General features: G+C 39.9%; 1 protein-coding gene across 4 annotated transcripts in view; it reads right to left on the reverse strand.

The window, feature by feature from the left end:
* Positions 1 to 325: 325 nt before the first annotated feature.
* Positions 326 to 13299, reverse strand: part of GPR137B (G protein-coupled receptor 137B) — a 45471-nt gene continuing 32497 nt past the window's right edge. The window contains exons 6-8 of one of the 4 annotated variants that reach the window (XR_012001058.1): positions 11124 to 11198; positions 8439 to 8563; positions 2176 to 6828 (exon numbers count right to left, since the gene is read on the reverse strand). Coding sequence is in view for 1 of the 4 variants with exons in the window: in XM_026008727.2 (XP_025864512.2) it covers positions 6717 to 6828; positions 8439 to 8563 (237 nt within the window). In the remaining 3 variants the exon portion in view is untranslated. Of the gene's footprint in view, positions 6829 to 8438; positions 8564 to 11081; positions 11199 to 13299 lie in introns of those variants that run through there. The other 3 variants (XR_012001057.1, XM_026008727.2, XR_003236524.2) reach the window with 3 other exon arrangements.

Consider the following 13299-nt stretch of genomic DNA (forward strand, 5'->3'; position numbering starts at 1 on the left):
GGACGCCTGGGTGGCTCAATGGGTTAAGCATCTGCCTTCAGCTCGGTGTGATCCCAGAGTCCCGGGATTGAGTCCCACATTGGGCTCCCTGCATGGATCCTGCTTCTCCCTCTGCCTAGGCCTCTGCCTCTCTCTCTCTCTCTCTCTCTCTCTCTCTCTGTCTCATAAATAATAAAATAAAATAAAATAAAATAAATAATAAATAAAATAAAATTAAATTAAATTAAAATAAAATAAATAATAAAATAATAAAATAAAATAAATAAAATAAAATAAAATAAATAAAATAAAACTGGGGACTTTTAGCATCTTCTGACATACTGAGTTATAAGGCTTTTAAAATCTTTATTTTTCAAATACTAATACATTCACATGGTTCAAAAAACCAAAAAAACATGGAAGACTACACAGTGGAATGTCTTCTTCTGGTCCTCAGCCCAACTGCCCATACTGTACGTCCCACCCCTCACCCCCATAACCTCTGGTTTGGGGTTTCTTCTGTTTCCATCCATACATATTTTAGGCATATACAAACAAATACAAATGTAAAGTCTTAACTGTTCCTCTCATTTTTTTCCCCAAAGAGTGGCATCTTATACATACCATGTACTTTTATTCACTTTTTGTTGGTACTCTTCCCACATCCCTAGATAGCTTACTCGTTAAAGTTTTTTTTTTTTCAATAACTGCTTGGTATCCCATTATATATTCATATAATTGTTTAACCAATCCCCTACTAATGGGCATTTGGATGGTTTCCAAACCTTGTGTATATCCTGTCATTTCACACATACATAAATATGTTCTTGTAGAATAAATTCCCCTAAATGGAATTTTGGGGTTACAGACTGTGTACATTTATAATTTTGAAAAAATAGAGTATTTGCCTCCATCAAGGCAGTTACCCAGTTCACATATCCATCTGCAACTTAAGACACTGCATGCTCACCCACAACCTTACCTGCGTGGATGTGGGTATGATGTTTGCCATTCTGATAGGTACAAAATTACAGATCAATGTGTTTTAGTTTCTATTTTTCTTACTTCAACTGAGGTTGACTCCTTTTAACACGTTTAAGATCCACTTGTTCCTCACATTCATACCTGTTGCCCACTTTTCTACTGCATTGTTGACCTTGTTTATAGGAGTACCTGGTTACATATTACTCCTTTTTGGTGGGCTCTAAATTTCTTTTTAAGTTGGTGTCTGTCTTTTGACTTGGCTTATGGTGGTTTTTGCCTTGTGATTTTTTTTTTAAATTTCTGTTTCTCAGTGGTTTCTGGGCTTGAGTCATAGTTTAAACACCTTCCTTACACAGCAGTAATTCACCTATCGTTTCTTTTGGAGGTTTTTTTAGATCTAAGTTTTGATCCCTTTGGAGTGTGTCCCAGTGTAGGATGTAAGTTACAGATCCAGCCTCATTTCTTCCTAGGTGATCATCCAGTTATTCCAATACCATTGACTGAACAGTTGTATCATATCCTCCCTAGTCTGAGATGCTTCATTTATTATATCTCGCATCACAGAATTAGCTCCATAAGTGGGTTCTCTGTTTCATTGGTCTGTTTACTCAGACACCAGGACCACAGCTATTTTAATTACTCAGGGTCTGTGTTTAAATATCTGGTGTGTTGGCTCCCTCTTCTCCCCAACCGCCACCCTTTTAAAAAAGTTTTCTTTAGCTGTGCTTATTTATTTCTTATGAGCTTTAGAAAAAAAAAAAATTCACTAACATATGGATTATGCTGGAACTCTGCCCAATTCAGTGTTTTCTCAAGAGTTGCACTTTTAACCACTTTCATGCGTCCCTATTCTTTTCATTTTATACTTTAGCTGATAAAGATCTACTTTTTACTGTTCATTATTTCAGTATTCTATCTGCCAGTGCCCAAACAGGTGAGGGCAAAGAGCGGGCATGTAGTGCCTGCATAGACGGAGACAGAATTTCATGTCAGTGAGAACCCAATCTGTCTCAAATCATTCCTGGAGGTTGTCTTTATGTAAAATCCTTATTTCCTTTTTAAAATTACATTATGAATTAATTCCCTTACCCAAAAGTTAGATATGTGAGAAAACAGGGATAGGCCCTTATACTGGTCAAATCCATATGCCGTGGATAAAAATGCAAGTGAAAGAAGTTACCTTTGAAAAAGAAAGACCATCTACCACAAGAACAGGATTTGACCATTTACTGTTGTTTGTGCTGGGAACATAGCAGTGAACAAAACACAGCTTTTCCTGCCATCGTGTAACTTATGAATTCTGTAACCTAACTAGGCTATATCTGGTTTATACTGAGAATTCACCCAGAGAAAGAATACGTTCATTGAAGAGGAATAGCTAACATAGAAACCTGTCTGGTGGAGAGGATGCCCTCAATGTGAATGAATCTTAGTGTCTGCTTGACAGTGCCATCAAGTTGTCACAAAATAAAATCATCCAGCTAATAACCCTGGGTCAGAGTCTGTGTCCTTCAGGCAGCAGTCTGATACATTATCTCACTTTCCATATAGATTTCCTTAACAATATACATCCAAATGGGTGTTCTCCCCTCAGATAGGTTTTTAAGTCTGCAAACCTAGGCTCTGGGCTAGTGAATTCAGTAAGGGGACAGCCAAGGATTCTCAGCAACACAAATTGAATGGCCCTGGTAGCCTTTTTATATCTCCATGCCTTCAAGGAGCTCCAGGACTTGGGACTGCAAAGGGACCGGAGGGAAACAGGTTCAGAGGAAGTGGGGGATTTAGGGCTCGTACAGGCTAGAGAGAATGAGGTCATAAATCCAGCTAGAGGGAGGAGGCATCTGATCTCCTGTTCTTCCCACACTGAAGTTCAGAGGCAGAAAATAGGTTCTGGAGATAGTCTACTATTCTGAGCAGTAGGGCAACCATGCCGCAAAATGGAAGTCCCTTTTGGAGGCTACAATGGAATTAATCTTGGCAAGGTATAACCAGTTTCTGGGAAAATAAAATCGGTTTCAGTTCCAGGTCAGGGAATAGATGAAAGAAATCCATCTTTAGAGGAACCAGGCAGAAACCATTAGGAGCTGCTGAGTCCCTGGATTTGGATCTGAGGACTCTAACCCCCTACCTGCTGACCTGGGCAGAAAGAACTCCACACTGACAGAACCCGCCTTCGATTCCCAGGCCCAGACTGCTGCATGACAGGTACAGGGAATTTGCACAGATAGCTAAGTTGGAGGCACAGGGACATCTTTCACATGCTTCCAGATATTTGGGCCCATTGGTGCAAGAGGTTTTCCACATATCCCTACTAAGGGCCTTGAGTAGGGTTAATGGAACGGTTTACAGACTGGACACTCAGACCAGCAAACACCCAGTCGTTCATTGTCTGGCATGTAACAGGCATGCAGTAGACAGTGAATTCCATTCCCTCCATTCCTTTTTAAGTGTTTCCTCACTTTGACCACTTTATAGTTTTTGATGAGAATTCTACTTTTTAGCCTGATCCTTTCCAGCAGCTCCTTTGGACCATGAGAAGTCTTAAATGGTTATGCTCAGTTAGAATTTTTTTTTTAAATAAAATTCTCCCCTGGGGCCAAAAATGGGAAAGATGTCTTTGATCAGACCTACACCTGTCTAGATTTTATCTAGCACTCTGAAGTGAAAATAAGATTTTTTTTTAAAAACAAAGTTTCTTTAGTTGGAAATCTTTTTAAAAACTTCAAATATTTAGGCCCATTTAATTCTAAGTGTACCTTTGTTAAAGAAATAAAAAGATAATTTTAGAAAAATTAAAATAATGTAGTAACATCTATGTAAATATATAAACCTTTTTCTCTTAAGAACATTTCATGCTCTGGGATTTACTAATGCCTATTCCTTTCCTCCTGATAGGAATTAAGTGTTCAAGGCCAACAAAGAGCAGTTCTATTGGATTTTGGTAAAAGAGGATATTTGAGGATACACCAGCAAGTGTGCTTGATTTACATAGCTAGACATGGTAACCAGCAGAGTTTTAACAACATGCCTGGTACATCCGAGAAAAAATCGGCATAACTCAATGTGACTGATGTGCATATTGTAAGAGTCAAAAAACTACTTACAGTCCACAGCTCCGTGTGTGACATACTCTGGATGTTGTAATATTGGCTCAACCAAGTGAGTTGATTGGAGAAAGAAAAAAGAGCCAGTGAAAAATAGCTACACAAACCAGTTGGCATTTTTAGACAATAACCTGCAGATTTCCAGTAGGTACACAGAAACAGCCATGTGCAGCCTTTAGTGTTGAATTAGACTTCATAAAAATTTTTTAGTGACATTGCCTTTTCCCCCTACATTTTTAACTTTCAAATGACCGGGGTTTTAATTTCATCATGTTGCCTTAAAACAAAAGGGCATCTCTGTATTTGACAATGGGTAATCCCATCCCCATTCTTTGCCTTCTCTGAGCCTTTACTATTCCACCTGAGGAGGAGCTTTGGTAGTGACCTCGTTCACAGCACAATATAATTAGGAACCTAAAGAAATCTTAATTTCCCTTTGCGTACCTATCATATCTATAATGTTTCACAGGGAATACATGGTCATTTACTATGAGATAAAGATAGTTTGCTACAATCCTATTTATATTATGGATGTGTTTATAATATTTGTGCTTTAGCATTTTTTTAAGAAGGGAAGGGAAAAATAGGCTCTTATAAATTTTTATTCTTTCCAATAAAAAAATAGTTCAAATAGCAGCTTTATTATAAAAATAGATTATGGCTTTTATCGCTTAATGCTGGGTATTTCCATTTTCCTACCAGTAATAACAGAATAATAATGTGTTGATACAGCATGAGTATAATACTTGGATGATTTTAGTGATTTTTTTAAATTACTCTATTTTTAAAAATATACCTGCCCTTGGATATCCTAATTAAAGTACTTTCTGAAAGCACGATTTAAAGTTTTAAGCATATGCTGGGACTCCCTTTAAATTCTCCTAAGTATTAGTAACAAAGTATGACAAGTAGGATGTTCCTAAAGCTATTTAGAATAATAACAACTTATAATATTTTAAGGCAACCCAAATAATCAGTGCAAATTTTGCTTCAGTCTAGAATTTTCCCTGACAGTAACTATTTTCAATAATATGTGACCGCAATTCTTCCAAATGCTGAAAGGCAAGAACACTATTATGTGGGATTATGCAGGATAAAGGCGTTCTATACAAATGAGAAACCCAATCACAAGGCATTTAAACCTTGAGATGGCAATTTTAATTACCATCAAGAGAAGCAGACTTGATCTCTGTGAAATCAACGCCCAGAGATGAATCCTTTCTGAAGACCAAAATAGGAAATAGACATTTGAAATGGCTTTCACCATGAAGGCAGAACTTATTAACCCAACTTTTTCTTCATCTGCTCCTCCTCATCCTGTCTCGAGAGATGACATTTCCTAGGCAGAGTGGATACTGTCTCTCTGGTGACAATAAATCCTCTAGAGCCTTCCCTCTGCTTTAAGGAAAATAAGAGCATTTAACCTCCCCAATGGAGCCTTGCACCACAGTTTCCTACTGCAGGCAGTTTTACCTGTATACATCTTGGAGGTTTTAGAATCATACCCGTGGCTGGAGAACTAAGTATTTCATTTCAGCAGAAGACGACTTACAAACCATTGTCTGCAACATGCCCTCTTACACGGCTGAGCCCCAGGAATCCTGCTATAGGACACTGAGAAGCTACTCTCATTTTTTAGCCACTGCTTCTAATAGCCTGCCTTTCAGAGCAATTTAAAAATACAGGACATTATTTTAAATAGGGTGGGAAATTACAGGAAAACTATTTGGATGCCGTACAGTCTTCTGGATCAAGGGCATTTATTATTTATCCCCTTTTGACAACCTCTCCTTTGTTCCTTGAATGTACTGAATGTCAGTGATTGGGAAAGGTGCAGTCTTGCAAAAATACTGAGGTAACGGATATGGGAGTTCACTGGGCTGAAAACTGCGAAGTTTCTGAAGATAGTAGAGGTGGTTTAGTGGTGTCAATTTTATCCATGTTTTTAACGTATCCACTTATCACTGAAGTGTATACGTTAGTGCCCTGCTGAAAGAAGTACCACTGCTTTGGCAAAATTCTGGAGATTCTTTGAGGGAACAACTGTCTGGACCTAACTCGAAGGAAGGAATCAATGACCTTGTATGTAGTCTGTTGATACTCTGCTTTTAACAGAGTTGTAGCTTTTAACACTGGAGTTGTAACTGACTTTCTAGACGTCAACTATGTTTAGAGTCTACCAGGCATGAAACTCAGTATCTGTACGACCTGAAGAGGTAAGGATCTGGAGAATACTTTAGCCCAAAAGCCTTAAACAACCATCAGACCATGTACTGTATGCTTTTAAAGTGAATTATGCATAAAAGTCTGTGCAAACTACAAACATATTGCAATAACATTCTCAAAAAAATGCTAGTATATATTCTAGCGTTAAGTTATATAAAATATATCTTTATAAAAGTACAGAATTTTTTTAAAGTTTAAATTATACCCACCGAAATAGGCAGCCAGGCTCACTTTTTTAGTACTAAAATAAGGTTTTATCAATCTGAATTATTGCTTAGTCCTATGGAGCCATTAGAAACCTATAACAAATAAACATCAAGTCCTATTTCTTAAGGAAAAGTGCCTTAAAAATTCAGCTGTCATTAAGTTAGTCTCTTTGAAGCTCTTCACTTGAGGAATCTTCCATAAAACTGTTTCCCGATGCTACCCGTGGCTTGGTTTGTCAGGATCCAAAGCTGAGTCTGGTGGGAGAGTTCCCACTTGTGCCAGGAAGCTGTTCGTTTGCTGTCCCCAATCATAGTAGTCTGGGGCAAAGCTTTAAAAGAAAGAAAAGATGTTTTGGTGACTTAAAACATTATACTTCCTGTTGATGACATGTCTATTCCAGATGGACAGAAGAACTGGGATTCTGTAGGAACCATAGACAAACTCAGTCTTTAAAGTAGCTTCCTGAATCCCATGCAGTGGCTACAAGTTCACCCACAAAATTCTACTGAACTTGGGGCACCGGGGCGGCTCAGTCCATTAAGCATCTGATTTTTTATTTTGGCTTAGGTCGTGATCTCAGGATTGTGAGATCAAGCCCTGCGCTGGGCTCTGTGCTGGGTGTGGAGCCTGCTTGAGGTTTTCTCTCTCCCTCTCTCTCTGCCCCTCCTCCCCCACTCATGCTTGCTCCCTCCAAAAACAAAACCCAAGTAAACTCCATAGAGCCCAGAAGCACTAGAACCATAAACCAATCACTGTGTAACAAAATATTTTGCCAACACATTGTACCTGATACCTCTGCACAAATAACTTCTGTGCACCAACTTTATCATCTGTAGAATACCAGCAATAATAATAATTGTTGGGCTTCTGTGAGTTTGTACCTATAATGTACTTAGAACAGTGTCGTAATGTACAGTAAGCACTCAGCAGGGTCCATCTGATTATTCTCTTCCTCTCTGTAGTAGAAAAGGGGTGGTCTTCCACATGGAGTGAGGACTCCCAGCTGTATGTTGCCTTTGGCCACTGAGGGGCTATGGCTGCTCCTGCAGGCTATGGAGGGACATGCTTGCTGAAAGGGCAGCTCAGTGGGGTAACTAGATAAAAGCAGTTTTAGGGATGAGGGCTAGAACAACTTTTGACCTAAGTCCCACTGGATCGCTTCCAGATTTCTAGCTTTTCACATCTGCTGGCTTGTTCCATGGACTGCTGCATTTTCTTCTCCCCAAGCACCATCTCTTGTTCTATCTGGTTCTCTGCTCTCTAGTCCACTGAGAAAGCAATATATCATCCCAGCTTCTCCTCGGTCCTTCTGTCCCTACAACAAGGGCTCTCTTCGGAGCTCTTTTAAAGTTTTCCAAGGACATTTACTGTTTGTAATAAAAAAGTAGAAAAGCCAGCCTATCTTCTCTTTTATCACTCAATCCTGGGGGTGGAGGATAGTTTATACTAAAATGTTAATGATCTCCTTTCAGGGTACAAAAGATTGCAAAAAATAAGCTTCCAAGAAACACAACTTGAAGCCTTCCTTTCACAAGGTCTCACACCTGAGTGAGACCACAAGCCCAGGGCAGAGAGACTCAGGAAGCACTAGGGCAGTCCTTTTGCTTCTCACCCCTGCTCTCCCTTGAAGCCCCAGACTCACAGGCAGAAAGAGAGGATGTGCCATGGAGGGTGGCTAAAGCATTACAGGCTGAAAAAGGGGAAGGGAACCCCAGTGGCTACCACCCCTGCTGTCTGCCACAGAGGTAGGGATGCTTAATTCTGGTCTGCTCTGGTTGCAGAGTCTCATACTCGGGGGTTTCTCTGTTTCCGATTTGCCTCACACTCCCTCTGATTCCAGGGTTGTCATGTAGGCATCTTCTCTTCGATTGAATTGATTTCACTGGTGTAATCCTCAGCCTACTAACCATGCCTCTCTATAATGAACTAGGGTCTTACCTTCCCTGAAGTCCCTGAGGGGCAATGTTCCAGGCCAGATCATCGTCACTATCATATCTTCGTGGGTTGTCAAAGAAATAAGATCTGGGGCTGAATCCATGGCTGGGGACAATTCCAGGGTTGGTCTAAAAAGACAATTGTTCGGTATACTTTGAGATACACTATGGTTTCCTCTAGACAAAGATAAAGATGATGCTGTATTCATCTGAATGGAGGATGTACCTGTTCAGCTACAATGTTCATTTTAGTTGCTTTTATTTTTTTATTTTATTATTATTTTTTTTAGTTGCTTTTATTTTTAAGAAGTGTTAACTTTTTCTTTTCTCAGTGTGGACAAAATCTCCTTTCAGAGTTCTGCTTGCAGCAGTGAATGATCATTGTTTTAATCCCTTACTGAAACACTAGGCAATGCCCAAATGAACCAAATTAGATAGTCCCAAATTAGATATAAAACTATATAATAATGTGGATATTTACAAATTAAAATAATGAAATGATCATGATAATGATGAAATAATTTTGAGAGGATCTGTATCGTTTCCATATCCTGCTTCTATAATCATTTCCTCCTGTTTCTGTCCCCAAGCTGAGTTCACCTTTCAAAACATTTCAAATAACTGGTTTCAAGGAAGCAGAAGATCAGAACTTTATTATATGGCAAACCAAAGCTGGCATAAAATCCAGAATTTTTTTGACATCTTGTACATATTAGTTGTCTATTTTAAAGTTAAACAAGAGTATGAAACAAGGTTGCTTGCTATATGGTGGGCATGTATATGTAAATTCATCCTTTTCTAAGACTAACCTAGCCAAATATAGGAAACAAAACCTAGACGAGGTGGGATGCCTTAAAATTTATTATTTGTAGCAGTTCAAGAATGTCTATACAAAAGAATAAAGTTGGATCCTAACCTCACACACCTACAAAAAGTTACTCAAAATGTATCAGAGACCTAAATGTAAGAGTAAAATCTGTGAAATTTGTAGAAGAACAATATAGGGACAGATTGTGACCCAGGATTTGCAAAGCATTCTCAAATATGATACCAAAAGCATGAGCAACAAAAGAAAACATAAAATTCATCAAAATTAAAAATTTTGAAAGATACCATCAAGAAAGTGAAAAAGCAGCCAAAATATGGGAGAAAATATTTGCAAAAATCACTTATCTGACAGGGGACTCAGATCTAAAACATATAAAGAATTCTTTAAAAAATGACTCAATTAAAAAATAGGCAAAATATCTAGACACATTTATCCAAGGAACAGATACAAGTCATCAATAAGCACATGAAAAGATGCTGGACATCATTAGTGATTGGGGCAAAAGGCACACTGAGGTACCATTTCACACCCATCCAGGATCTCTAGAGTCAAACATCAATAACAAGTGCTGGGGAAGATGTGGAGGAGCGAGATAGAACCCTCCTGCTCTACTAGGACTAGCCAGTGTAAGATGGCATACCCACTGTGAAAATTCCAACAGTCTGGCAGATTGCTTTTTAAAGTACGACCTTGACTTCCAGGAAGATGGCAGAGGAGGAGGACCCAAAGCTCACCTCATCAGACTGATACAACTGGGTAACACACCAGTGTAAATAAGCCAGAAAACTTCCCAAAGACTGATGGAACAAACTCCACAACTAAATGTAGAGAAGAGGCCATATCAGTGAGGGTAGGAAGAGGGAGATGGGGTTGGGAGCTAAATTGCTGTGGCCATCTGCAGCTGGGAAGGACCTATGGATGCAGAGAGGGGAGATACACAGATCCTCACACCTGGGAGCCTGCAGGGAATGAATCACCAAAACATGTGGCTCTAAAAACTAGAGCGGCCAAATTTCCTGAGGTCTTACAACCAGCTGGAACTTAAAGCCTGGAACTTTAAAAATCAGCAGGCTCAGTTCCAGGAGAGGCTGGAGGGAGAGGAAACTGTATCTCTTAAAGATAGAGCCCAACAAACAGCCTGCAGAGATGCAGCCTGGAAGGACAGTGTGAAAGGTGAAAGGGAGCATATGAAAGGGAGAGTGATTTACTCATCTCAGAGCCTATACCAGAGGGACAAATTGCACTGGAAGACTCCTCCAGGAACAAAGGAGCTGGCAGGCACCACTTCCCCATCCGGCCCCCCAGCATAACCAGGACGGTGCCAGCAAGTCATTATATAACTTGCTTACATCGCGCCCTGCCCCCTGTGGCCAGGCCTCTCTCAGTCCTGGTGCTGCAGGGCACCTCCCCAGAAAGCCTTTGCAAACCCAACCAGTGTCCCTACTATGTGTTTTGCAGGGCCTCAGTCCTGGTAGCAGCAGTGAGCCACCCTGTGTGGAGGATGCTCGCACCATGTTAAAACTGCATGCCCTGCCTGCACATTGCAGAGGGACTCTGGCCAGCCCCAGTCTCCTAAAGGCCGTGTCACATGTGGAACAGGGCTGGCATGCATAACCTCCAGGCACTACACATCCCCCTCACACACTTTGTGGGGCAGTCCCCGCTGGCCTGGGTCTTGGCAGCAGAGGAACAACCCCAGTGCTCTGTAAAAGGACCAGTGCCACCTTGTGAGAAGTGCACACCCCAACTACTACTTTCAGAAGCAGGAGAGGTAGCTGACTTCCCCAACAGCATTCGCAGTACATTCATTCCAATCACCTGAGGTGCTTCTTGTTTTAAATATGGCTTCCCGGAACCTACCCTGGAGGTTCTGATCTGGATCTAGAACATGGCCTCGGAATCAGTACTGACACTCACTCAGGACCCTTGGGACTCCTGTGTGGATGGCAGAGAGTCACGTTAGAATGCAGTTACATCTGGGCTTTAGTGCTGCCTAGCGTAGAGACTTATTTCTACGGACTGAATTACGGACACAAATGGTAAAGAACTCCTCATCTAAGTGTGATCATAGTTTCTATCTCAGAGGCTGAGTGTAAAGATTAAAGAACAGAATATATTTAAAGTGTTTAAATATAACAGTTAAAGCAGTTTAAAGTAGTGCCTACCTCACACAAGCACTATACAACACTTGGCTAATTTTACTGAATTCTGAACATACAGATGGCATTAAATCTGCTAGTCTTGCCTATGGCTAATTTACAAGCACTAGTGCTTCACCAAGACAAACCTGACACCCACATTACCTGCTAACGAGAGCTCCTTCATGAGTAGAAAAAATGTTTTTCTATTTAGTATTATACGTCCTTCATACTGAAGTCACTTCCTCGTAGTATATTAGGAGAAAATATTGTTCAGGGCATAAAGAATCATTTTAATTCACTACTATGCTACCGTAGATGAGTGCCTATCATCGGTGTGGCCCCTGAGATCTTTTCAGGAATCTGAAAGGTCACAATTATTTTCCTAATTAGTGTTTTAAGATGTTATTTGCCTTTTCCATGGTCTCGATGGTGGCACTCATGGTGCAAAAGCCTTGGTAAAAACGCTACTGAAAAAACACCACTGATCTGGCCTGTATCAAAGCAGTGACAACAACCTCCTAGCAGCCACTGTATTCACCACCACTGCACGATCAGTTAAAAACAGTTTCATGTAAGATGGTCTTTGACAGGGGCACCTGGGTGGTGCAGTCAGTTAAGCATCTGATTCTTGGTTTTGGCTCAGGTCCTGATCTCAGAGTCATGAGATCAAGCCCTGGGTTGGGCATCATGCTCAGTGCAGAGTCTGCTTGAGATTCTCTTTCTCCCTCTACTCTAGCTCACCACCTACTTGTGCTCTCTCTCTCAAAAATAAATCTTTTTAAAAATTCTATGAAGCAGTATGTTATTAGTTTTATTAAATCTCAATCCTTGAACCTATCTTTTTAATATGTGACAAAATGGAAAGTATGCTTCTGGCATGTGAGCTGCAAGATAGCTCTTTCCAAGAAAAGACCTTGTACTTGTACAGCTACTTGAGTAACTACCTTTAAAAAAAAAAAAGATTTTATTTATTCATTCATTCACACACACACACACACAGAGAGAGGCAGAGACACAGGCAGAAGGAGAAGCAGGCTTCACGCAGAAAGCCCGACATGGGACTCGATCCCTGGTCTCTAGGATCATGACCTTGACCGAAGGTGGCGCTAAACCGCTGAGCCACCTGGGCTCCCCGAGTAGCTACCTTTTTTCATGCAACTTCACAACTCAGACAAACCATGCTTTTTCAGACATGAGTGTTTGGCAGACATTGTTTTGAAAGTAAATGAAGTGGGCTGATAATTAAAAAACAAAACAAAACAGGTGGATGGTATTTATCAGTGATCAAATTTGAGCTTTTAAGCAAACTTGTGTTCCCCACCATGAGCTTGATGGCATCCCAATACTTAAAATATTTTCCTGAAATGATCAGTGGTGGTATTTAATGAGTCAATTTTAATATCTGGAAGATCTGTATAACTTGGTAAACCAATATCTTTCCAAGTGACCAAAGCATGATATAAAAAACTATGCATGGATAAAAGATCCATTCAAAGTCCAAGATTAATGGATGTTAGTGTATAACACAATCTGTAAAGTTTATTGGTATGGTTTTAGATTCCAGTGTAGCTAACTTTTAAGAAACCACAACTTGTTCACTTTTGATGCATATCAAAGAAAAATATCCACAATTATGTTAAAAGCTATTAAATTACTCCACTTTACTACAACTACATATCTCTGTAAGGTGGATTTTCTTTACATGCTCAACCAAAACAATGTATCATAACAGACTGAATGCAGAAGCAGATAGAATCCAGCTGTCTTCTGTTAAACCAGACATTAAAAAAATCAAAAAGTTTTAAAACAGTGCTACTCTTCCATTTTGTTTTGGAAAATACTCTTTTTCAGAAAAAACTTTTATGGTAACATGTAATGGGTTTATTAGATATAGT

Source organism: Vulpes vulpes, chromosome 4, assembly GCF_048418805.1.
Source record: "Vulpes vulpes isolate BD-2025 chromosome 4, VulVul3, whole genome shotgun sequence".
Lineage (NCBI taxonomy): Eukaryota > Metazoa > Chordata > Mammalia > Carnivora > Canidae > Vulpes > Vulpes vulpes.